At 38.4% G+C, this 27,210-nt stretch overlaps 1 protein-coding gene across 3 annotated transcripts; it reads left to right on the forward strand.

Moving 5' to 3' along the window:
* The first annotated feature begins 3,207 nt into the window (after positions 1–3,207).
* On the forward strand, positions 3,208–27,037 carry LACTB (lactamase beta). 3 transcript variants are annotated; one of them, XR_014258886.1, is made up of 6 exons: positions 3,208–5,971; positions 6,401–6,467; positions 7,905–8,095; positions 8,384–8,735; positions 9,669–9,830; positions 19,965–20,103. XR_014258886.1 is itself a non-coding variant. In XM_082446727.1 (6 exons), exons 1-6 carry the CDS (start codon positions 5,609–5,611, stop codon positions 20,494–20,496), a joined length of 1,671 nt encoding a protein of 556 aa, XP_082302853.1. In that variant the 5' UTR covers positions 3,213–5,608; the 3' UTR covers positions 20,497–27,037. The 3 variants fall into 3 exon arrangements, 2 of the variants coding, with proteins under 2 accessions (XP_082302854.1, XP_082302853.1); XM_082446727.1 differs by having other exon boundaries at positions 3,213–5,971; positions 9,665–9,830; positions 19,965–27,037; XM_082446728.1 differs by lacking the exon at positions 9,669–9,830 and having other exon boundaries at positions 19,965–20,203.
* Positions 27,038–27,210: the final 173 nt, after the last annotated feature.

A 27,210-nucleotide genomic window follows, 5' to 3' on the forward strand; every position in this document is an offset into this window, starting at 1 on the left:
CAAGAGTAATCCCTGGTATAAGTTAGATGTATATACTTCTAGACTTTCTGTAATACTTTCATAAATGTGTTATATGTACCCATCAGAAATATATAATATTGTGTAGGTTTTAAGAATATATGAATGGTAGGGACTTGCCTGGTGGTCCAGTGGGTAAGACTCTGCGCTCCCAATGCAGGGGACCCGAGTTCAATCCCTGGTTGGGGAACTAGATTATGCATGCATGCCGCAACTAAGAAACCCGCATGCCATAACTAAGAAGCCCGCATGCTGCAACTATTAAAAGATCCCGCATGCCACAACGAAGACCTGGTGCAGCCTAAATAAATAAATAAATAGAGGTGCTTATTAAAAAAAAAAATATATATATATATATATATATATATATGAACGGTATTCTTTCAAATTGCTCTTCAGTTTCCTTTTTTTCATTAAAAAAAAAAAGTTTTTTATTTCTAGTTGACCTAGAAAGAGACCTAGCTCATTCGTTTCAATGGATACATAGTATTCCTTGGTATGTATGTGCCACAATCTGCCCATTCCCTTACTGAAGGGTATTTAAGTTGTTTTCATTGTTTTGTTATCATCAAAAATGGTGCAATAAACAACCTTATATTGTTTCTATATGCACCTGTGTAGAAGATGACCAAAAAAAAAAAAAAAGAGTCACAATCTCCACCCTCCCTGTATCCACACACTTTGCAATTTGATTTTGCAGCTCTTCCCACCCACAGGTCAAGTCCTTTTTCCTCCCCCTGAATCTAGGACGACCTTGGACTTAATTCAGCCAATAGAATGCAGCAGACACGTCAGTGTGCCAATTTCAAGCCTAGGCCTCAAGAGGCCTTGAATGCTTCTGCTTTCTATCCCTTGGAGTTTTGTCCAGCCACCAGGTGAACAAACCCAGGCCAGACTGTTGGGGAAAGAGAGACCACACTGAACAGAGTTGAGCTGTGTCAGCTGAGGGCATCCTACACCAGCCAGCCCCCAGCTATCCCAGCAGCGGACTGCTGACAATGACTGAGCCAGAGGAAATCAGAACCGCCTAGCTGGGTCCAGCCAAAGTTGCCAACCTGGAGACCTGTGAGCTAAATAAATACTTGTTCTAACAGCAAAAGTTATCTGATACAATGTGTGCAGATATTTCTTTAGAGTAGATTTTTTTCAAACTTTAGTATGTATCAGTATCAGCTGGTGGGGTTTTAAAATCAGATTGCTGGGCACCACTGATTTAGTAGATCTGGGTGGGACTTGAGCATTTGCATTTCTAACAAGTTCTCAGGTGATGCTAATGACGCCGGTCCAAGGGCCATACTTTGAAAATCACTGCTGTAGAATATATAACCTAAAAATGGTAAAAGGGGGAAGTAACTCACTAATTCTTGGGGTTGGAAGATGGAGCAGGAAGCTGATTAACAGTAATATTTATGACCAAAGCACAGAGTATGAATGATGAAGTAAACCTGAAATGTTAAGCCAAGAAAATAATAGTATTTCATAATATTACATATTACAGTATATACTAGAGCTGGACGTATAAGGAGAAGGTGCTCTAGAAGAGTATTCCTTCTTCTAAAGAAATAACAGGGGAGAGAGAGATAAGGTCCTAAATGGTCAGTCCCCACCCTCATCCCTCACCTCACTTCCCTTAGTTCTCCATGCCAGCTGCCATGGTTATCTTTTACTTCCTTGAATGAAACCTCCTCTCTCCCACCACAGGGCCTTTGCACTTACTGATTCCTCTGCATGGAACACTTCCTCTTTCTTTCTGCCCATATTCAACCAAGTTAATTCCCATTTAACCTTAAGGTTTTAGATCTAATTTCACTTAATCAGGAAAGCCTAATCTCCCAGACTAGGTCAAATTTCACTATTATAAACTCTCAACACACTGCATTTCTCCTACACAGCACTTAATACAGTTGGGATTTTACCTTTATTTGTGTATTTATGTGATTTATGACTATCTTACCCTCCCAGAAGGGCTGAGAGTGTGTCTCTTTTGAGTGACCATTGTAACCTCAACACTTTGTCTGGCAAAGAGCAGATACCCATAAATATGTGTTGGATGAATAAAGTAGGGTTTTGCAAAAGCTTTCAATGAACCTGAGGTCAAGATTGCAATGGGAAACATTCAGAAGAGGAAAAAAAAGAGGAAACAGAAGTACTATCTTCATAATAGTACTAGAGGGTCTATCACACTAGAGGGTCACAGAATAGCAATGATGAGCTCCTGTCTGTTTGAACAACCATATCAAAAGAGTATTGGATACTGGACCTCTGATCTCCTGGAGAGAAGTTTCTACTGGTGTACTAGTGGGTTCTATTTAAGGTCCAGCCCTATTCAGTATTTTGAACAAGACAGAAAGCTTGCCTATCTTGTTTGCAGATAAGATGAAAGTCAAAAGGTTTATTTTGACAGAATTTAGATTAAAAATAATACCATGGAAATACAAAGCCAAAACCAATAAGATAAAGGTCAATAGAGACACTGTCTATGTTAAATCAATCTTGCAAGTACCTGATACAGAAGAGAAGCTGGGTTTGACTACATGGTTTATGTAAAAAAAAGACTTGATTGCTGACAACAAATTCATTATGAACAAATGCCGTGATACAACTGGTAAAAAATGGTAACTGTCCAGAGGATGGGAACTGATGGTCTCACTTTACTGGTAGATTCTCGAGTACTGTGTCTAGTTCTTAGAGCCAGTTTGAGGCCTGGAAACCTTGAGAAATGAAGAATAGTTAGAGCAGCTGGAGACATTTCGCCTGCAAAAGTAAACACTAAAGGAAAACAAAAACTGACCTCGTATAGAGACAGCTCACCAAATTTGTACTTCCAACTTAGGAAGAGATACTCTTTCTGAAGCTCTCATGATTTTTTATTTACATGATTTCCGATAAGTTCTTTTGCATCCTTATGTTCTTGTTTCATTTATTCTTATTTCATAATTCCTTGTTTGTTTTGTGAATATTATGATTCATTTCTCTCTTTGAGAATTCTTTGAAAAGAACATGTTTATTTTGTTTTCTATTAATCCATCTTTTTTTAGCCAGGGAATGGCCATTTTTCTCTTCCTTTCTTTCTTCCTTTTTTTTCTTTTTCTTTTCTTTTCTGTAGATTGTTCTACTGCGTTCATTTGTCTGAGCTGATTTCACTTCTTTTTTTTTTTTTTTTTTGATTTCACTTCTTGATTATTGATTTTGGTGCCAGTCTTTTTAGAAATATTTTCCTTATATGTTTCAGAAATTTGGTTGGTAGGTTTATTTTCAGTGGAAAATTTCTTTCCTTCTTCCTTTGCCTTCCTCTCCTTTTCCTTTCTTTTTCTGTCATTGCACACCTCTCCCTGTCTTGTGGTTTACTTTTCTTCTACCTGGTTTCTGTGGCTCCCAGTCCAGAGCCAGCTGACATATCGGCGCTCTGGGCTTCTGCCTTACAGTGATAGTAAAAATCCTGCCAACGTGTCTGCCAGCTGCTTGGTTAAGTTGCCTCCTAGGCACCTGGCTTTCACGGAGAACATCTATTCTTCACTACCTTCACAGAAGCCATACTTTGTGTGGTCTCTACCTGCTTCTAAAGTGGAAGAAGTCCATCAGGACTTTGGCTTTTGCTCTATGGCTCTCTGCTTCTGTTCCATTTCTGATCCAAGGAGAGGTACAGAAGAGTGCATAAAACATATATGTATAGTTTTTAAAAGAATGATAAAGTGAGAATTTATTGTAACCACCACTGGCTATGTCTTTTACATTCTTCTCTTTATATTTTTTTCTCTCACTGACATGTGCTTGGAATAGTGGGGGCCCCTATGATGGGAACCTCCAATACCATCTTGACAGGCTGCACCTGTCCACTCTAACAGCAGGTGGTGCTCCAGGAACCTCAGTGAGTTTCACTGCCAAACCCTCTGGGTCCTAAGATACACTGATCTCTTCAGGGTTGTAGGCTTTATGAACAGCCCACCACTTTATAATTATTTAGCCCCAGTATCTTCTGACTAGATGTGGTTACTGTTATTGCGTTTTCCTTAAACAGTAGCTCAAGATGTTTATGCCTTTTTCTCTTGACAATAGCTTGTCAATTCAAGTCTGAGAATTCTCTCTCTACAAATTCCACCTGTAAGGAAAGACAGACTCATTTTATACATTGGGTATATTGTCCCAGTACTAAGGCTTACAGGCTTTCAAAAATCTTTGGGAAATATACATTTATTATTTATTTAAATAATTTTATTTAATATTTAAAATATTTTTAATTTAAAAAATAATAAAATTTAAAGTAGATAGTATATATAATATTATATGTAATATATAAAAAATAATTATATATCCCGAAGTATAAAGAGAAAATTGTAAAAATTGGAATGGATGTTTATCTTCAAAATTAACATAATTAACGGTTCAATTAGGATTATACACATTTTACATTTTGTAGTATTGATAATTTGAGGTTAGGTTTCTTATTTCATAAGAACCTCTGATCATCTACAGCTGTCAGAAATCATAGCTAACTAAATTATATGATTTACTTTTGGATTAAAAGTTTTAAGTGCAAATTTTATTTTATTTTTTATTCTTTTTTTCTTTTTTTTTTTGGCTGCATTGCATCTTCGTTGCTGCGCGAGGGCTTTCTCTAATTGCTGCGAGCGGGGGCCGCTCTTCCTTGCGGTGCGCGGGCTTCTCACCGCGGAGGCTTCTCTTTGTTGTGGAGCACGGGTTCTAGGTGCTCAGGCTCAGTAGTTGTAGCACGTGGACTCAGCAGCTGTGGCTTGCAGGCTCTAGAGCGCAGGCTCAGTAGTTGTGGCGCACGGGCTTAGTTGCTCTGAGGCATGTGGGATCTTCCCGGACCAGGGCTCGAACCTGTGTCCCCTGCGTTGGCAGGCGGATGCTTAACCACTGCGCCGCCAGAGAAGTCTGCAGATTTTATTTACAACTTTCTTTTTTTACAACAACAACAAAGTTTTTTAAAAATATGAGGCGTAGATATAACGATATGTTTGATGTGGTGTGGAGCTAGACTTTGAGAAGTAAGATTTTAAAGGGCCTCAGAGAAATGGAAGGAGCCCAAAAGAGACAAAGACTGCAGACAGTTAAGAGAGAGAAAAGCGGGTCCTGGGGGAAAAGGAGACGCCTGCTGAGCGGCTGCTGTGTGCCAAGCGCTGTTGCAGGAGATGAAGATCCAAAAGTAAAAGTCAAGGCTCTGCAAAGGGTCACAGTCTGGTAAGAAATCAGATTAGTTCAGTGAAACATAAGTGTTAAGTGTTATTAAGGAGGCGTGCGCACTGGGGGTCTAGGTGTGGCGAGAGCTCCCATGGGGACGGGGACTAGGAAGGCTTCTCTGAGGAGGTGACACTTGATCTAAGGGGAGGCAGAGAAGGAAAAGTGGGGGGCGGGGGAGAAAGATGAAGAAATATCAAGAAAGAGACGAGGCAAAGAGAAAAAGGAAAAGAGGAAGGACTCGATGCGATTGGCGCTCCAGCCATCGGGCCTCGACTGCTAGGGCCTGAGCGCAGTCACCGCCCCCTCCCCTCCTCCCCTCCCTTCCCCGCACCTCTGCCGCCCGCCAGGCCTGCGCGAGCTCTGAAGCTGCCGGCTCGCCAGAGACGCCATGTACCGGCTCCTGTCAGCCGTGACAACCCGGGCCGCGACCCACGGGAGCTGCGCCTGGGGCTGCGGGCGGCGCGCAGCTCACCAGCGTGCCAGGCTGCCGCCGCTCGGCCCCGTCTGGGTCGGGGGCCTCGGGCTGGGTCTGGGGCTGGCGCTCGGGGTGAAGCTGGCCGGCGGGCTGAGGGGTGCGTCCCCCGCGCCGCCCACCGCGGCCCCAGACCCCGAGACGCCGCCTCAGGCCGAGCCGCTGCCGCCGCAGGAGCAGCCCCTCGCCCAGTGGTCTCTGCAGACCCCGACGCCGCCGCACTCCAGGCGCTTTGCCAGAGCCATCGACCGCAGCCGCGATCTCCTGCACAGGATCAAGGTGCGGCTACGGGGGGCGTAGGCGGCCGGGAACCCGGCGCCCCACCCCCGGCGTCACCCCAGCATGAGGCCGTTTGGTGGTCATCTCTCGGGGCGAGCGGACGCCACCCCGGGCGGCTGGATGCCCGCGGTCGGCTTCCGAGAAAGACTTCCCGTTTCCCGACCTCCCGGCCACGGTCAGATGCTCTCGAGGGGTTGCCCAAGTCGGGGCGGAGGTCACGGCCCGCCTCAGGGACCGCCCCTTCCCCTGAGTGCTCCCAGTGGGCACACCCCTCACGGTTAACTCCCGGCTGGCCGAGCCGAGGTGGGCGGGGCCCGAGCCGAGGTGGGCGGGGCTCGGGCCGAGGGAAGCCCCACCGGAGGAAGGCGCTGGCGGACGTGCGAGGGATTTCGGCCTGTCTTTGAACTGTTCTTTCCCCTTGGCTCTTAGGATGAGGTGGGCGCACCGGGCATTGTGGTTGGAGTCTCTGTAGATGGAAAAGAAGTCTGGTCAGAAGGTGGGCTCAGAATAGTTTTATTTATTGGCTTGTTTTGTGCCAGTCGGTGAATGAAATCTTGATGTGTTACTGTTTGGCGTGAATCCCATGAAGTGCTGTTCAGTTTTCATAAAACCATACATACTGATACTGTAGAGAAAACTAACAGACTAAAGAATTGGACTTTCTATAAACAGCAGGGTTTAAAGTGTGACTCTGATGAGTAAACTGAAGTCTTAAAGATGGTTTGTTGTATTCTCAAAGTGGTGTATAGAACGGTCTGTTAACTGCACATTTGTAGATAACCCTTATGACTAGATAAAACGTCAGAATTTAATGTTTTTCTTTTTTAGTTCAGTCAACAATTTACTGAGTCCCCCATTCTGTAAAATGCACTGTACTAAGAACAGGGGATACACATGATTCCTTGTCCTTAATGAGCTTACAATCTACTTTATTAGTTTTTTTTTTGTTTTTACCTATGCAGAGGTGTCAGCTATTTTTTCAAACGAAAAGCTAGCAGTTTTGGAAGAGAGACTTATAATCATTTTATGATACTTTTATCAAAGCATTTTATAATTTGATTTACTTTTTCATTGCACACAAATTGGTCCAACTCATCACAGCAGGTTTTTAGGTAGTACCTTTAGAAGTTGATAGGAGCAGTAAGGTTTTGAATTTAAAGAAAAATGATTCTTCCTTCAAGTTTAAGTGTACCCCGATCAACATTTATGACAGATATTGTAATCCAAAATTATATAAAAGTCAGCTCTATAGGTGAGGGCTTTGTTTTTATGCAGATATTTTTCAGCATAATCTGCATTTACAGGTGAAAATAATTATTTTATGCCTTTTCGTTCTTTTCAGATCTCAGTTCATTGTGTCTCAGTTTTCCACATCTTTATCCTGTAGAAGATGAAACCAAACTTAAAATATTTTCTAGAAGGAGCTTTAAATTAGTAGTACATTGTTTTTCTTCTGACTTGCGCTGAATTAAATTGATGATTAACTAGATTGGGTTTGCAGGGCATCTTTTCACATTTGTTTTTATTGGTTATTTTAAGGAATTTAGTAGAAACTCACTGAAAAATCAAGAATAAATGTAATCTGAAGAACAATGATATTTTCTTTAAAGAATGTAGAGTTAACTTATTTAAAATGTGGAATAACCAAATTGTTTAGATAAGCTAAGAAACATTAGTAACTGAATCACAAAATTACTGTTGTGTACAGGGTACAATTTCAGTTTAGTTATAAGGTTAAATTGTTAGGCTTACTGTTGTCAGTATTGCTAAGACTCATCCCTTATATATTGAGTTTTAATTAATTTATACAAGTGGAATATCTTTTCCTTTAGATAAACACATAGAATGTTTTAAGATAGTATTATTACAGTTTTTGAAGACTCCTTTGACCATGAAGCCTATTAATAGTGACTTTTTGCTTTTTTTCCCAAAGGTTTAGGTTATGCTGATGTTGAGAATCGTGTACCATGCAAGCCAGAGACAGTTATGAGAATTGCCAGTATCAGCAAAAGCCTCACCATGGTTGCTATTGCCAAACTGTGGGAAGCAGGGAAACTGGATCTTGATATTCCAGTACAACATTATGTTCCTGAATTCCCAGAAAAAGAATATGAAGGTGAAAAGGTAATAAATCTCGCAGTTCATTTTTCTAATGACATTTAAGTGGTTTAAAAGCTTTCATAGGATTCTTTAGTTTGTTTTTAATTATTGTTAATGGATTAAAGTTTTGTTTTATCCAGATAATAACCGAGTGGGTATTTTTCTGAAGTTTGAGGCTAAAGGTGTGTACAGGACACATTATTCTAGCAGCAGTTTAAAATGGAAAATATTGCTGAAACATTATTCCAGGGCTACTAACTTTTTATTACGCAGTTTCATATTGTAATTAAATTTTCATGTTTTTACAATTAGGTTTCTGTCACAACAAGATTATTGATTTCCCACTTAAGTGGAATTCGTCATTATGAAAAGGACATGAAAAAGGTGAAAGAAGAGAAAGCTTATAAAGCCTTAAAGATGATGAAAGGGACGATGGAATCTGACCAAGAAAAAGAGTTAAAAGAAAAAGGAGGCAAAAGTAATGAAAAGAATGACTTTGCTAAAGCTAAGATAGAGCAAGATAATGAAGCCAAAGGCCGCAATTCAAAACCTTGCAAGAGAAAGAATGATTTTGAACAAGGCGAATTATATTTGAAAGAAAAATTTGAAAATTCAATTGAATCCCTAAGATTATTTAAAAATGACCCTTTGTTCTTTAAACCTGGTGAGTGTTAATTTCTTCTTTTTACAAAGTCATCATTACTGAAGTATTAATTTTCAGAAAATGCAAAGTGATACCATCCTGAGTGCATTCAGTGTGGTTGATGATTATGGCATGGGTTTTGTTGTCAGATGTTTGCTTTTTTGTCTGTAGTTCTTAACAAAGCCTAGCATCCAGGCAGTTAGTTGTTTGATTTAGCTTCATTGGAGGCTACCTAGACATTTAGAGGATTCTCAGTATCAAGATATTCATGGAAAAAATTAAATATTGGAATAATTCTCCAAATAAAATCTAAACCGAAGTTGGCATGATAAAGTATTGCTAATATTTTAGTATTTCATTAGTATTTAACTTAGTATTTAAATTGTTCAACTTCTTTTGTGCTTTCATTTCTTAAAGAAATTAGTATGCATCAACTAAATTTTATTTCCCAAAAAGCTGACCTATAAAAATAACTTTCTCTGTATATTTTTTGATATGATGCCTACTGAAACCACTTTATCTTTAAATTTATTGCAGGTTTATGTACTTGTATTCCATTTTCATTTTAAAACTTGATTGTGGGAATTCCCTGGTGGTCCAGTGGTTAGGGCTCTGTGCTTCCATGGCAGGGGGCACAGGGTTCATCCCTGGTTGGGGAACTAAGATCCCACAGGCCGCGCAGTGCAGCCAGAAAAAACCAAAAAACCAACAAAAAAACTGATAAGTGTATGGATCATCATTTTATTCTTGTGTTAGAGACATGGAATAAGCAGGGCCATTGCAAAGTTGACTAAATTTGTTAATATATCATCCATGATCTTTACCTAAATGCTAAAGTAAAATATTCCAGTTTTAAAGATATGCCAGTTTTCAGTGGGAAAATATTTTACATGTTTTTAAATAATAATGAAGCATTTTCTTTTTTTTCCCCCTTAAAATGATGTCTCAAGGTAGTCAGTTTTTGTATTCAACTTTTGGCTATACCCTATTGGCAGCCATAGTAGAAAGAGCTTCAGGATATAAATATTTGGACTATATGCAGAAAATATTCCATGACTTGGATATGCTGACAACTGTGCAGGAAGAAAATGAGCCAGTGATTTACAATAGAGCAAGGTAAATGAATACCTTCTGGTGTGTCTAGCTGTATTGCATCTTTACAATGTTATCAATTTAAAGTCACATTTTGCTTGTCTCCATTCCAAAATCAACTTGCCACATTTTGGGAGCTTTTCTACATGTCTGTTTTTCCACCAATAATGTAAGGAAAATAAAATATATTTTATTTTTCAAATACACATATATTTGAAGTACCCCAAGATCCTTAGGTGAAAGATAGCAATAATAATTTAAGCACATGAATAATTAAACCAAAATTGCACCCATCATGGGCATCTATAATTTGCTCTTCCATCATCCCTTTTTTTATGTTTTCGTTAACGCTTTATTTACCTTTTATTTTTTTAATTGTTTTTTTAATTTTGAAATTATCTCATACTTATAGAAAAGTTACACGAACTAGTACAAAGAATTTTCATATATGCTTCAACCAGATTCCCCACATGTTAATCATTTTACCACATTGCTTTATCTGTCAGTCTCTGTTATTTTTTTCTCAGCCATTTGGAAATCAGTTGCAGACATGGTACCCCTTATACTTAAATGGTACCCATAAATACTTAAATGTGTATTTTCTAAAAATAAGGACATCCAGGAAATTAATATCAACACAAGGTTCATATCAAATCTACAAACCTTATTCAAATTTTGCCAGTTGTCCCAATAATGTCCTTTATAACAAAAGGAAAAAAACTTTTTTTCTGGTGCAGGGTCTAATATAAGCTCACACATTACGTTTAGTCGTCAAGTCTCTCAGAAGTCACGTGAGTTCAATTTGTTCCATTACTGGTGATGGTAATTTTAATCACTTTGTTGAGGTGGTATATACCAGGTTTCTCCACTGTAAAAGTTTGAAAATCATTTTATTGAAATATATCAAACTAAAATTTTATCATAATTTTTACAAGTAATTTGTAAAAAAGGCATAGGAAGAGAATTTGGGGACTAAAGACTAACATGAGTTTTACGATTATGGTGTTTTCTTTTCCATTTTACTCTTATTATTTGGTTTGTTAGAAAGGTAACAACACATTTAACTGTGTTTAAATCAGCTGTTACTTTTACTTTTTATGTTTCCATTAGAGAACATGCTTTACAAATGGCTTAATGGTACTTGACTAGATGAAATGGTAGATTTTTTAGCTTTATCTTCCTATCCCCATACTAGTTTTGTTCAATTTTCTGTTGTATTTAGTTAAATTACCATTTTTAAATTACCAGCTTATTCAAAAGGATCAAATATGCATTGCAAATCAGCCTGAAAGTTTTTTTGAACCTAAAAGAAATTAGGTTAGCAGCAAGCAATGAATTTTAATTTTTAAATGGCCTGTAGTTTTTTTGTTTGGGGTTTTTTTTTAATATTTATTTATTTATTTGGTTGAGCTGCATCTTAGTTGTGGCAGGCGGGCTCCTTAGTTGCAGCTTGCGGGCTCCTTACTTGTGGCTCACAGGCTCCTTAGTTGTGGCATGCGAACTCTTAGTTGCAGCGTGCATGTGGGATCTAGTTCCCTGACCAGGGATCAAACCCGAGCCCCCTGCATTGGCAGCACGGAGTCTTAACCACTGCTCCGCCAGGGAAGTCCCTGTAGTTTTTTTCTTTTTTATTCTCTCTCTTTTTTTTTTATTGAAGTGTAGTTGATTTACAATGTTGTGCTAATTTCTGCTGTATAGCAAAGAGACTCAGTTATACACATATATACACTCTTTTTTTATATTCTTTTCCATTATGTTTTATCCCAGGAGATTATGGATACAGTCCCCTGTGCTATACAGTGAGACCTTGCTGTTTATCCATTCTAAATGTAATAGTTTGCATCAAGTAACCCCAAACTCCCAGTCCATCCCTCTCCCTTCCTCACCACTCTTGGCAACCACAAGTCTGTTCTCTATGTCTGTGAGTCTGTTTCTGTTTTGTAGATAGGTTCATTTGTGCCATATTTTAGATTCCACATATAAGTGATACCGTATGGTATTTGTCTTTCTCTTTCTGACTTACTTCACTTAGTATGATAATCTCTAGTTGCATCCATGTTGCTGCAAATGGCATTATTTCATTCTTTTTTTATAGCTGAGTAGTATTTCATTGTATATATGTACCACATCTTCTTTATTCATCTGTTGATGGACATTTGGATTGTTTCCGTGTCTTGGCTATTGTGAATAGTGCTGCTATGAACATAGGTGTGCATATATCTTTTTGAATTACAGTTTTATCCAGGTATATGCCCAGGAGTGGGATTGCTGGGTCACATGCTAACTCTATTTTTAGTTTTTTGAGGAACCTCCATACTGTTTTCCATAGTGGCTGCACCAAGTTACATTCCCAAGCAACAGTGTAGGAGGGTTCCCTATTCTCCACACCCTCTCCAGCATTTGTTATTTGTAGACTTTGTAATGATGGAAATGGCCTGTAGTTTTCAACCACTTCAGACAGTGTTTATTATTTTTAGGTCCAACATTATATTCTACTGGAAAGCATAAGAAAAAATGACAAATACCTGAAGTTGTCAGTTGAATCTAGAAAAGATTCTTTAATAAAGATGGCATAGACGCATGACCTTATTTTGATTCAAATCTAGGCATTTGATAACAAATGCCTACACTTAGATATAAGGGAGAATCATTGAGCCTCTTTTCTCAGCTGAAAATTAAGGCTCCATGAATGTGCAGACTGCAAGGCAGCTATCATTTGCTGTTTTGTTAATGAGTGATTAATTTATGATGCACAGAAATCAAAATATGGCATATGATGGTGAGTTAATTTCATTTTATCTCCCATTCTTTGAAAAAGGCAGTGGGTTTCTGTTTCTACTGTTAAAGGTTCCTGTCAACTCTGGGTTTTTTCTTTAGGTTTTAGTTGTGCCCGATAATGCTAAAGGGGTAAGTGATTCATTTTAGGTAGATTAAATGGGCTGCAGAAATAAAATAGGACACTAAAAGAAGAAGGAAATATGTTACCAAGGAAAATGTTCTGTCCATTTGCTTTGTTTTTATTTTACTTGATACAGTATCTGTTTGGGCCTCTAAAGCTCAACTCTGTGATTCTTTTTTTATTTTTGTAGTAATTATTTCAAAAGAGCTTAGTAATTATTTCACCAGCTTTGGGGAAAAGTTCAGGGAGTAAAAGAAATCTTTTCATAGATGTGTGTTTAAAAAAAAAAACCTTAAAGTAAAATTTAGTAAATGCATGTGTTTCTATTCATTTGTTTTATGGTACCATTGTACAAGAAATAAAATTCCCAGCAAAAGTTTGCAGCTTTGTTATCTAGTCTACTGACCCCTTGTTATAACCATAAATATGTTTACATTATCTTGACTTAGGCTTTTTAGAGTTACTGTATCCCAAGAGTAAATATTTATCATCTTTATCATTTCTCTGTATGTATGTGTGTGTGTTTAAAATAGTGCCTCCCAGTGTCTGTCACCTGTTTAAGGTATTCCCCCAGAATCTCACTCCAAAATACTACTTACATTTCTTTGGCCAGAATTTTAACAACAGGCCACATTCAGCTGTAAGGAATGCAGAGAAATTAGTTTTTAGCTGGGTGCACCGTTGTCCTGAATAAAACTGGGGTTTCTTAAATGGAAGAATAGGAACATTGATTCTGTATATGCAAATAAATACATTGATTCTGTATTTCAAGTATACTCTGTATAGGCAAGTAAACTAAATAACCCTTTAAGCAAAGACCACAGGGGAATGGAGTGAATGTTCTTGCCACTGAAAGACACTCAGTTTGTTGATGGGGGAATTCCTTAGTCAATGCATTAGCTTATTATTAGACTCTGTTCGTATTTTCTCTGTGTTTGGCACAATACTTGCAACAAAAATCTCTTTCATAATTGGATAGGACCAAAATCAAATAAAATGAATGTTTTCTGAAGGGTTTGCTGTATTTTGACAGTATAGATATGGTCTTTACCTTCTCTTATTATCTTAATTATTATTTATTATCTTTATTTTCTAGAGTATCTTCTAAAATTAAGCATTGTTCCTTATGAAGCTCTTTTTTATGCCTTTAGCTGATGGACTCTAGTAGTAGGTTCAGTCCATGTTAATGCTAAATGTTAGAGTGGGATTGGTGTTTATAATATGCATTTTAAATTCTGTGGTTTTTTTTAACTTCTCATAGCAATAAAATACAAAGTGATGCATAATTGTTTGTAAAGGCATTTAAGAAGCTTTTAAAAATTTATTTTGAATTTATAAGTTTGTAGATGTGTATTTCTTTGATAATATAATCTTGTGCAGAAACTAGGGATTCTTAAATAAGTAGGAAGAGGCTGTTTGTCATCTGGCATCATTCCATCAATTATTCAGTTACAAAGATGTCCCAGTAACTTAAGAACTTGTGTCTATAATTCCATTCTTTTTAGTGCAGAAATTCCTTAAGAATTTGAAATAGTAAAGTTATCTTTCAGCTGAACAGAATTATTTTCATGAGAAGTCATTAATTTGTCCTCTGTGAAAAGGAATTAAAGTCTTGAATTTACCTTTTTAAAGTTTAGAATTCTATATTAAAGTCTAAAATTCTCCATATATTTATATTTGAAAAAAGGAGTGACTGAGTCATCCTAATTTCCAGCCTTGATGTAGGTGCTTTGAAATGCTTTATTAAAAGTTGCACAAAGCTGATTATTAACCAAAATAGAGTTCACTGTAATAAATATATTTCTCAGTGAGAAAACGTATTTTTGTTATTCTGTTATGTGGCTTCTTTGAGATTTGATTGGCTGGGAATACAAGTATAATCAGAGTTGAGGCAGAAAGTAATGGGGACCTAAAATACAGGAGTAGCCATAGGAATGGAAGGAGGGAGAAAGGTCAGACAGAAAGCTGAGGTTGAATGAGGATTTATCATTATTGGATATGAGAGATTTGAGGGCAAGAGAGGCAAGAAGGGTATTAATGGAGAGGAGAAATATACGAAGGTTCAGCAGAGAGTAGTTTTGGACATGTTCATTTTGAGAACTGAGGAGACCACATATCAAATCATTGGTTCTCAGGAGAGCATATTAAGATCCTCTGTAGACTTTTTTCTTTTTTTTAACCTTCAGAGCACATACCTGTGGTCACTCCTGCTTCACCCAGTATTATGACTTGGACTTTTGGGGGACATATAAGAATCTTGACAGAAGAAAGAGGAGTCCTTTTTCAAATTATATATGCCCACTATCCCTTCAGAGTTATGAATTTTGAAGGGAGGGATGAGGCCCACTGCTGATTCTGATAAACAACATTGAGAAGAAAACAAATCTGAGAATTATTAATGCTAGTAGAAAATCCGATGGTACATTTGGGACAGAGTTTGTGGTACAGCTGCAGTTTTGTAGTTATCTCTGTATAAAAGAAGACCTGGGACACTGGAACCACTGGTGATTGGAGGGATATGGGGAATCATAGGATTGAGAGAAGAGAGAGCGCAGAGCAAAGTGGCTTGCGGGGAGTCTCAGCGAAGTGCTGGGTCACAGTGCTACAGGGGCAGTTAGGATGAGGACCATAAAAAGGGAATTAGAAGATCTTGATAACCCGCAAGAGAGCTGTTTAGCAGAGATGGGGGAACAGAAGCCAGATTTTACGGAATTGAATGAATGGAGAGGGTGAATGCATGGAAACAGCAGGTGCGGACTGTCTCATGTAGTTTGGCAATGAATGAGAGTGAAAGGACTGGTAGCTGGAAGCTGTAACAAGGGTAAAAAAAAAAAAGAAAAGTTTTTTTTTCCTTAGGATATAGAAAACTAGAGCATTTTGTGAACTAAGGTGAAGGAGTCAAAATTCCTAGCATGGCACAGAAAGTCCTTTGTGAGCTGTGCCCTGTCCCATATCTACTCCTCCGGCATCACCTTTTAAAGCTCTCTGCTTCAGTCAGACTGAACTATTTTGCTCCCCAGCAAAGTGAGGAACCATTTCAACAAGGCTAGCTCTCACTAGTGCTCAGGATTCCTCACGTCCATCTTGCTAGTCATCCCACAACCTGTTACTCAAAGCGATATTGGAATCACGTGGGAGCCTGTTAGAACTGCAGAATTTGGGGCCCTCCCCAGATGTACTGAAGCAGAATCTGCATTGTAACAAAATCTCCAGGTGATTCATATGGTGCTCTGAAATTTAAGAACTGTCCCACAAGATTATTGGACGGTTAGCCCTTTGAGAGCAGCCACGGGTGTATGGTTTTTCTTTGCTCTCCAGTGCCTTGCAAGGGGTCTCCATTAAATACTAGCCAACAAATGATGCTTTCATGTGTTCAACATATTTAACAAGTACTTAGTGGATGGCCAGTACTGTTCTAGATAAGGGAAGCATCAATGAACCAGGTAGATAAGATTCGTGCCTTTATGAAACTTACATTCTATGGGAAGAGACAGACAAGTACGTAAACTAAGAATCTCAGATATGAGAAGAAAATAGAACAGGGTGATGGGATATAGAGGGAGAGGATGTTAGTGGGGAGATCTATTTAAAATATATTGGTTTTAGGCCATGTTTGTTGAGTTGAAACACGAATAATAAGGAAAGCTAGTTTGCCTTATTGCAAATACGGAAAGAAGTCTGGCATGAAAGAAGTAAGGCAAGATGTTGTATGTGATGAGGTCAAATAGGTAAGCAAGGGCTAAATTATACTGGACAATGAGTATCAATGCCTTTAAACCCACTGCCCCTTAATTTAACAAATATGTTATAACACCTCCTGTAATATCTGAAATGAAAGAGATCATATAACCTACACTCAATACTCTAAAATATAAAGAAGAAATAAAAGGAATATTTATAATTTATAATAAATAATAGATATCTCAATATGATAATGTTTACTCAAAACAACATGAGAAGACATAATAAAGTCAACTGCAACTTAATACATAAAATTACTTTAAATGTGTCAACAAAATGCAGACCAATACAGGTTTATTGCATTGGTGCTTCAACTCATGTCCTTGGTGGCTAACTCTGGCTAAAGTTTTGAGCAAAATAGAGTGTGATCTTCAGTTTTCACAGTGGTTACATTCAAGAAAAATACATTGTAGAGTACAAAGTACTTCGTATTTACATATAAAATGGAGAGGGTTCTAGGCTCAGCTAGTTATAAACAGATTCTTTACTTACATGGGTATCTTGTAGGATAGTTGATCTCACAGGATATAGGAGAATGCACCACTGTGTGGGACTTTCCCATACACCACGGGACATTAGGACCCTTGGGCCCCTATCCACTAAATGTCAGTAAGAGCCCTCTAATAATTTTGACAACTAAAAAAATGCCTCTTAAAAACAATAGGAAATTTTTTAAAGATTGGATGATGATGTAAATGCATTTTAAAATAAAGATGGGAGTTTCTAGCTCACTTTGGATGGCCTCAATCTTCTCAGTAAAATGACTGGACCTGAGATAGGGTAGAGGACTGAGGGTGGAAGAGGTTGGGAATACGTATTATGAAGAGTATACCAAGGAGTAACCAGGAAAAGAATAAAAGGATTTGAGAACAGCAGTGAAAACCCTTAGCAAGAGTATGAATTTATACCAGTCAGCTTTGTTATATGAATTCCTGGAGCCGTTCTTGATAGATAAGGGGTACCTAGATTTATTTAGGATTGATGGATTGGTGTAGTGTTAGTTCAAAAACGTGCTAATGAGACCACAGCTGAAATAGTTGAAACGGCTGATGTAGTTCAGCCTAGAAGAGAAAATCAGGGGAAACCACTGGGAACTAAAAGACCTGGGAAAATTGGGACGACTCAAGGGGAATGGATGAAGGTCCCATTGAGGGCAGAAAGCAGGTTCATCTGGAGAGCGGGAAGGGCTGGAAGTCATAGTCCTAGGAAGAAATGTCTGAGTTTGAGACCTTAGTGATAAAACAGTTTAAAGTGATGATGAGATTCAGGTCTGACAGTGCTTATGAATAGCCAAGTTAGGATGAAGATGAAGGTCATTACAGGTGAGACTGTCAGCAAACTGAAAACCTAAGAACACCATTTTTTTTTTAATTTATTTATTTTATTATTTATTTTTGGTTGCATTGAGTCTTCATTGCTACGCGCAGCTTTCTCTAGTTGTGGCGAGTGAGGGCTACTCTTCGTTGCGGTGCACGGGCTTCTCATTGCAGTGGCTTCTCGTTGTGGAGCACAGGCTCTAGGCACGCGGGCTTCAGTAGTTGTGGCACGCAGACTCAGTAGTTGTGGCTCCTGGGCCCTAGAGCACAGGCTCAGTAGTTGTGGCTCACGGGCTTATTTGCTCCATGGCATGTGGGATCTTCCCAGACCAGGGCTCGAACCCATGTCCCCTGCATTGGCAGGTGGATTCTTAACCACTGTGCCACCAGGGAAGCCCTAAAACACCATTTTATTATGAAACTTGAAAGGAAGGAGGCTCATGAGCCAAGTGTCCTTTTTTTGTTTATGTTGTGATTTCATTTCATGTACCTAATGTTTATGGTACCGTCTCCTCATATTAGAATGGAAACCCCATGAGGTTATTCTCTTTTGTTTACACTTTATCCCAACATCCAAACAGTGCCTGGCACATAGTGAGTGTTCCATCAGTAACTGTTGAATGCTTGAATGAATAACAGCTACCATTTATTCAGTACCTATCAGAAATATGCAAAGTGCTTTATACATTTATTTCTAACTCTGCAAAGTAGCTGTTTTTGTCCCCATTTTACAAATTAGGATGGAAGCAGAGAGGCAACAGACTGCCTGGATTTTAATCCAACTCTGCCTCTTAAAAACTCTGTGGCTTTGGACAAGTTATTTATATTCTCTGTGCCTCAGTTTCCTCATCTGTAAAATAGGAATTATAATATTACCTACCTCCTAACATTGTTACAAGAATAAATTAGTTCATACTTATATAGTTCTTAGAACAATGCCTGGAACATAGTAAGAACTGTATAAGTCAGGGGTCCCCAACCCCCGGACCACAGACCGTTACTGGTCTGTGGCCTATTAGAAACTGGGCCGCACAGCAGGAGGTGAGCGGCGGACAAGCGAGTGAAGCTTCATCTGTATTTACAGCCACTCCCCATCGCTCGCATTACAGCCTGAGCTCTGCCTTCTGTCAGATCAGCAGTGGCATTAGATTCTCATAGCAGCACAAACCCTACTGTGAACTGCACATGCGAGGGATCTAGGTTGCGTGCTCCTTATGAGAATCTAATGCCTGATGATCTGAGGTGGAGCTGAGGTGGTGATGCTAGCACTGGGGAGTGGCTGCAAATACAGATTATCATTAGCAGAGGGTTTGACTGCACAGAGACCATAATAAAGCAACTGCTTGCAGACTCATATCAAAGCCCTATCAGTGAGTGGCAAGTGAAAACATGCTCAGAGCTCCCACTGATTCTGCATTATGGTGAGTCATATAATTATTTCATTATATATTACAATGGAATCATAATAGAAATAAATTGCCCAATAAATGTAATGTGCTTGAATCATCCCGAAACCATCCCCCCTCCACCCTGGTCCGTGGAAAAATTGTCTTCCATGAAACCGGTCCCTGGTGCCAAAAAGGTTGGGGACCGCTGGTATAAGTGTTTGTTAATCAAGTCAAATAAGCGTAGCCAGTAAGGGTGAGAGTTGGGATTCAAACTGAGATTTGCTAACTCCTGCTTCTTCCACTACACCAAGAAAGTACCATATCACATCATTATGCACAGTATATCTATGTATTTTTAACCAGGAGATATAGTCTCCTTACAAATATTAACCTTATTTCTGAACATCCCCATATGTACATTTTCAGTTATAAAATTTACATGTGGCACATGAATCATTGAGCCCAGGGACTGAAAATGTCTACCAAACATTAGGTGTTTCTGCATGTGCACGGGGAAAATATATATCATGTGTAGTACTAATCAGTACAGTTTTTACAGGTATTAGAAGTTTGATACACTTAGCACGGGCAAGCCTTGCCAATGGAAAAAACAACCCACTTTCTACACTTTAATTAGTTATCTGTGTTTCATTTGATTTGAATCATACTGAAAATTAGTGGTTAGCTTCTGAGAAAGTATGTTCACTACAGTGAAATACAATCTGTCTCATGTATACGTTTTCCTATTCATCTTCATGTATAAAGTCAATAAAAGACTATCAAATTTTTAATGACTATTCTTATTTCATTTTAGATTTTATGTTTACAATAAAAAGAGACGTCTTGTCAACACACCTTACGTGGATAACTCCTATAAATGGGCTGGTGGTGGATTTCTGTCTACAGTAGGTGACCTTCTGAAATTTGGGAATGCAATGCTGTATGGTTACCAAGTCGGGCTGTTTAAGAACTCACATGAAAATCTTTTACCTGGATATCTCAAACCAGAAACAATGCTTATGATTTGGACACCAGTGCCTAACACAGAGATGTCTTGGGATAGAGAGGGTAAATATGCAATGGCATGGGGTGTTGTGGAAAAGAAGCAAACATATGGTTCTTGTAGGAAGCAACGGCATTATGCCTCACATACTGGAGGTGCAGTGGGTGCCAGTAGTGTCCTACTGGTCCTTCCTGAAGAACTGGATGCAGCAACTATAAATAACAAGTTTCCCCCAAGAGGAATAGTTGTTTCTATCATATGTAACATGCAATCTGTTGGCCTCAACAACACTGCTTTAAAGATTTCTCTGGAATTTGATAAAGACAGATCAGACATGCCTTAACATCACAGGTGCAAAACGAGCCGTTACGGTTTTGTTTTTATTTGTTTGTTTTTTTGAAACATTAAAGTCCCCAAATACATGAGATTTTAAAGAATAAATTTGTAATAGAGGATAATTGAATGCAGAGAATTGTGTACCTCTAATTGCTTAATTTTGTAATTGTCTTTTATTGTAAGATGAATTCTTTATACTCAGGGAAGTAACTATATTTTTACTTTTTGAAAAAAGTGTTAATTCTTGAAATAAAATATTCTGATAAAAATGTACTTTTTAAATGTGTAATATAGAGAAAATCTCATTCCACAGGAACCACATAATATTGTTCTTTTAATATGAGAGCAGAAACAAGATGATGAGAAATGGTATATTAGTTATCTATTGCAGCTTAAAAGAACACACATTTATTATCCTATGGTTTCTGAGGCTAAGGAATTCAGGAGTAGATTGGCTGGGTGGGTCTGGCACCAGGGCCTGTAATGAGGTTGCAGATAAGATGTTGTAGTCTTCTAAAGACTTCTCTGGTCCTGGAGGAAATCCTTCCCAAATGGCTCATTCACTCACAGATCCTAAGACCTGTGAACTGAAGATGTTCTTTGTTCCCCACATCCAACCAGACACAGGTTGGCAGCTGCTTGATTAGTACTCAAGGCTTGAGAATAATTCTTGGCTCCTGGCTGTGTTCTCAGAGCTCTTAGTTCTGCCCTCTGAGTTACTGTTTTTTTCATGAAAGGCAATATGTGTTTGCATCTGAGTGGCTTTCTCAGCCTGCTTTCTGCTTATACAAGTTTGAGGGTCCAGAGGGCTCTTTTGTACTCTCCTTTCAGTCTAAGTTAACAGTCCTCCTGCTAATATAATTTTTAAAAACTTTGTGAGTCCCATTGAGGTTCTTGCTAATCTCATTGAGGTTCATGCTAATAAACAAAAGCCATACCCAAAAATCTCTTCAAAATATATCCCTCTCTAACTTGGAATTCTGCTGAGACAATTGGAGAAAACACTGTTAAGTTTCTATTAAGGCCTATTGTTTAAATAGCTTTCGAGGCACCATCTTGGTTCTTTCCACAGTCATAAAGGGTTTTATAGTCATACCCTCAACTTCGTCTTTAGACTGTTTTTTTTCCTGGAAGTGCCGTAAATTTTATCTTTGCTTTGAAATTGTTTCTTAATTTTAGCATCTTTTGTCATCTGGGGAGTCTGGGAACTTTCCAAACCATCAATTATTGATTCATTTTTGTTTAGTAGTCCTTCCTTCAGCTTATCTCTCTTCTGCTTTTTAGTATAAGCAACAAGAAGAAGCCAAGAGTCAGCACTGTGTCTGGAAATCTCAGCTAAATTCACCCGGTTCATGAGGCATATTTTCTACTTTCTGTGGTCTTGCAGGCAACAGTGTTGCTAAACTTTCTGCCACTGGAGAACAATAATCCTCTTTCCTCCAATTTCCAGTAACATTTTTCCTTACTTTCCTTTAAGTCCACGCCTGCAGCCTCCTCAAAGGCCGCCATACTTCTAAACAGTTTCTTCAGGGTTCCTCAGGCTTTCACTGACGCTCTTTTCAAAGTCCTTTCAACTTCTGTTCACTGTTCTCTTCCAAATTCACCCCCACGTTTCATGTGTTTGTTACAGCTGCACTCCACTTCCAGGTATCAAAGTCTGTAATGTAAAAAAATAGGTATTTCAGATAGAATTCACAATTCACATACCTTAAAATTCAACCTTTAAAGTGTACAATTTAGTGGTTTTAGTGTAATCACAAGATTGTGTACCCATTCAATTCCAGAACATCTTCACCCAAAAAAGAAATCTTATACCCATTAACATTTGCTCTACATTCCTCTCTACTCCCGGGCCCTGGCAACCACCAATCTACTCTCTGTCTCTTTGGATTTGCCTATTATGGATGTTTCATGTAAGTGGAATCATATAATATGTGGCCTTCTGTGTCTAGCTTCTTTTATTTAGCATAATGTGCATTAATTATCTATTGCTGCATAACAAACTACCCCATCTCACAAATTTTCTGTTTCTTAAGTTCTGGGAGCAGTTTAGCTGAGTAGTTCTAGCTCAGGGTCTCTCCTATGGCTGCAGGCAAGATGTCAGCAGGAGTTTCGGTCACCTGAAGGCTTGACCGAGGCTAGAGGATCTCATTCCAAGATAGTTCACCCATGTGGCTATAGGCAAGAGGCTTCTGTTACTTGCTGGCTTTTGGGAACAGGTCTCAAATGTCTCACTTCATGGACTTCTCCATAGGTCTGCTTGACTGTCCTATGGCTTCCCTCAGATTGAGTGATTAAAGAGAGAAATAAGGCAAAAGCCACAGTCTCTTTCATAATCTACCCTTGGAGGTCATACACTATCACCTATGCCAAATTCTACTGGTTACACAGACCCACCCTGATTCAGTGTAGGAGAAGGCTACACAAAGGCTAAACACCAGAAGATAGGGTTCATTGGGAACTATCTTGGAGACTGGCTCCATGGATGGCTTATTGTAGTGTTGATGTACTGGGAAATATTGTGTAACAGCCATAGATGACGAATATTGGAGACTGAATTCAGGAAAATTCAAAAAGAAATCAAAGTTTTAATACAGTGTAATAAAAGAGAGCTTTTCTATAGTTCTGAGCTCTCAGCCTGTTTCTTCACTCCACTTTGATCTGTGAAGGTAAGTAGATGGATATTTCTGAGGGGTCAAAGTACAGAGAAAGCAGCTCCCTACAACAGATGCATTTCATCTCCTTATTTTTTTCAGGCTTCTGACCTCTAGGTCTTCTATTCATATTTGTCAAATTTTTCAATCCATGCTGTCTTTGATAAATATAAAATGTCTTCCTTTAGTGTTCTTCTAAATTTTAAACATTAAATACTGTGACTAAAAGCAAATCAAATTAATGGCAATTTTAAAAAATATTTCTGATATTGGCAGATACATGTTTTTAGTTTGATCATGTGATATCAATGTGAGCTTTGAACCTTAGCACAGACCACAGAGCGAACTGCTTGGAGCTGCCAAGGAGGTGACATTTACATTGGGAGAGGAGGAAAGAGCATTGTCTGGGTGTCCGGGAGAAGTGCAGCGTGACTGAACTGTTTGTGCGGGAAGAGCCACAAAGTGTGAAGAGCCCTGTGAAGTTAGTGAATGTGCATTACGAGCAGGGTACTTGCTTTAGACTGGTTTTTCACTTTTTAGAATTCTTGTTGAAGCTCGGAGAAGAGCTGGGAATCTTCTCAGAAAATGAACCAATGTACAAACATCCAGGGGTTCACAGACCCCAGATGGAATTCCTATTTGCTATGATAACTTATTTTCTTACTTAATATTGTTAGAAACAGCATTGATACATTTCCACATCTTCCAAGGTGGTAATTCCGGTGCGGCTGATCCTTAGTATTAGGGAAAAGAACGCAAGAGAACTTGACACAACTTTCTTGTGTTTTTGTTCTTTCTTTTTTTTCTGAAATTTACAACTTGTCAAGGTGGTTATTGGCAACAAATGATTTGCTTTACCTTCCTATCACAGAATACAAAATTTTAAAATTCTACCCCAGATGTAAAAGCTGAGATTCTGGAAATATGCCTTTGTAGTTTTTAATAGAAAAAAGGTAGATGGGTTAGAGTTCATTGTAGCATTTTATAAAGAAAAAAGATTACTTTTATAGAATAATAACCTTGTAACCTTTTAGGATTTTACAGCTACATTTTCACAACTATAGGCTTAAAGAATTATATTGTTAAGATATTTGCTATTGATTCAGGTTCAAATAGTCTGAGTTCTGTTCCTTAGAGGATACCAGAATAGCTAATTGATGTTTTATTTTGTGGAAAAAAAAAAAAATACTAGAAAGCACAAAAGGTTCACATGGCAAATACCCATATAATCCCAATACCCAGAATTTAAAATGTTAACATTTAGTCAAATTTTCTTCATTTAAAAAATACTAGGGACTTCCCTGGTGGCGCAGTGGTTAAGACTCCGTGTCCTGGTCCAGGAGCTAGATCCCACATGCGTGCCACAACTAAGAGTTCGCATGCCACAGCTAAGGAGCCCATGTGCTGCAACTAAGACCCGGTGCAACCAAATAAATAAATATTTAAAAAAATACTAATAGATAAAACATAATAGATAAAGCTGAAGAGCCCTAGAACCACCACCCAGAGTCCCACTCCTTTTGCCCTGCAGGAATCTGCTGTCAGGAGTTGGGGTATATCCTTCCAGTCCCTTATTTAATACTTTCACAGCCAAGTATATATGTTCATATCTGATATAGTATTAAATTGTATTATTTACATTTACACAAATAGCACCATAGTATAGATGTTTTCTACACTCTCCTTTTAAATTTAACATTGTTTTGTGATCTGGTCAAGTTGGGAAATATAAATTCAGTTTATTTTAACTGCTATGAAATATTACACTGTATGACTATATCACATTATACTATCCATTTTCTTATTGATGGATTTTTTTTTTTACTATTATATGCGGTGCTATAAGGAACATCCTTTGACCATATGAAATTGCAGTTTTTCTACATCAAAAATGCATGAATATAAACAATTTTATATGGTTGAACCTAATTCTGTTGTTTATATGACAACACTGACTTTCAATATTTGACTATGCAATGGATGGGAGATGGTATCTGGTTGTTTTTACTTGCATTTACCTATTGTTAGTGAAGTTAGACCTATTTTCATACGTTCATTGGCCATCTGGATTTCCTCTAATGTAAATTTCCCACTTATATTCTGTGCTCATCCAGAATAGGGAAATGAATAAAGCATTTCTTTAAGAATTGACTGTGGACATGTTCATGGGTTGGAGAATGAATAACCGTGATAAATATTGGAGTTCTCCCAACATGTGGTAAAAATTTTAATAGCCACAAATTCCTCCCATTCCATTGTGCATGCTCCTTTGCAATGTGATTTTGCCTCTCTTCTCAACCAAAGGTGGTGTCTGTTTCTCCACTCCCTTGAACCTGAGGTGGCCTTGTGACTTGCTTTGACCCAGGGAACGTGGTGGAAATGATGTTGCACAAGTTCCAACGCTTAGGCTTCAAGAGACCATCAAACTTCCATCTTCACCCTCCAAGAACACTGCCCCCAAGACAGCCACGTAAGGAAACCAGACTACCTTACTGGATAACCCAGCTGACGGCCAGTACAAGACATGTGACTGAAGCCATCTTGGACCTTCCAGTCCAGTTGAGCCTCCATGCATGAGTGAGCCCAGGTAAGACCAACCCACAGAATCATGAAAAAGAATGTCATCATTATTTTAAGCCACTAAATTTTGGGGTGACTTCCTTTGCAGCAATAGTTAACACAGCTATGCTATGCTCCAGTGTGGTAATGAAGTGGGTAAATAATTTGGAAGAAAAAAACAGAACTTGAAAGTGCTTGATTTTGAATACACAGGATCCTTTTTTATTTAAAAGAATACTATTAACATAGTACTTACTATGTGTCAGGCATTGTGCTAAGCACTTTATATATGTTATCTTCAAAACAACCCGATTAAGTAGAAATTATTGTACTTATTTTGCCCAAAGTCACACAAGCATTAACCATTAGAACTCATTTCAAATCCAGGCATATCTGACTCAAAAGCCTGTTCTAAAACTATCTTGTCTTCCCATAAAAAAAGCATCTCTAAAAATTTACGGACCCAATAAAAGGACAGTTAGTGGCATGCAATTTTATAAGATGGAGTGCTTAGCAAAAAAAAAAAAGGTTAAGTCACATAAAATGAATAAAAAAAAACATGTATTGGGATTTTAATTAGTAAATCTGGCTGCAAATAAAGAAAAATACACAACTTTTGTTATTAATATGCAAATTAAAGACAAAACAAAGATGGCACAGTAGAGTCATGCTTTTACACACCCCCTCTCTTATATACATGGCATGATATATAAAATGTGAAATGAGGGGCTTTCCTGGTGGCGCAGTGGTTGAGAATCTGCCTGCCAATGCAGGGGACACGGGTTCGAGCCCTGGTCTGGGAAGATCCCACATGCCGCAGAGCAGCTAGGCCCATGAGCCACAACTACTGAGCCTGCGCGTCTGGAGCCTGTGCTCCGCAACAGGAGAGGCTGCGATAGTGAGAGGCCCGCGCACCGCGATGAAGAGTGGCCCCCGCTCGCCGCAACTGGAGAAAGCCCTCGCACAGAAACGAAGACCCAGCACAGCCAAAAATAAATAAATAAATAAATAAATTTATAAAAAAAAAAAAAGCAAAGCCCAAGAGGATTAAAGAAAAAAAATACTGTTTAAAAAAAAATGTGAAATGAAAAAATGAAAAAGACACTCATGGACTTAAGAATACAAACACAAAATATCGACCCGGGCTGAAGCTGGTGTCTCCTGAGCTCTGGGTCCAGAAGGCAGTGGCAGCTCCAATATTCTGTTCCTGTAGAATAATCGAAACTAAACCTGCTTCCCTAAGAAAAATTTAAAATGTAGGCTTTTAACTAAATCTGACAGGACTAGTCTCCCAAATTTTTTTCTAAGGTGAGGTTTTGCTAGGTAAGAAAATAACAGTCAACCTGGTATAGGTCTGCTATGAATATTGGGGTACACATATCCTTTCGAATTATGGTTTTCTCCAGATAATCGATATATGCCCAGGAGTGGGATTGTTGGGTCAAATGGTAACTCTTATTTTTAGCTTTTTAAGGAAACTCCATACTGTTTTCCATATCTAATTAGAT

This window comes from Balaenoptera physalus (genome assembly GCF_965194825.1).
Source record: "Balaenoptera physalus genome assembly, chromosome: 2".
Lineage (NCBI taxonomy): Eukaryota > Metazoa > Chordata > Mammalia > Artiodactyla > Balaenopteridae > Balaenoptera > Balaenoptera physalus.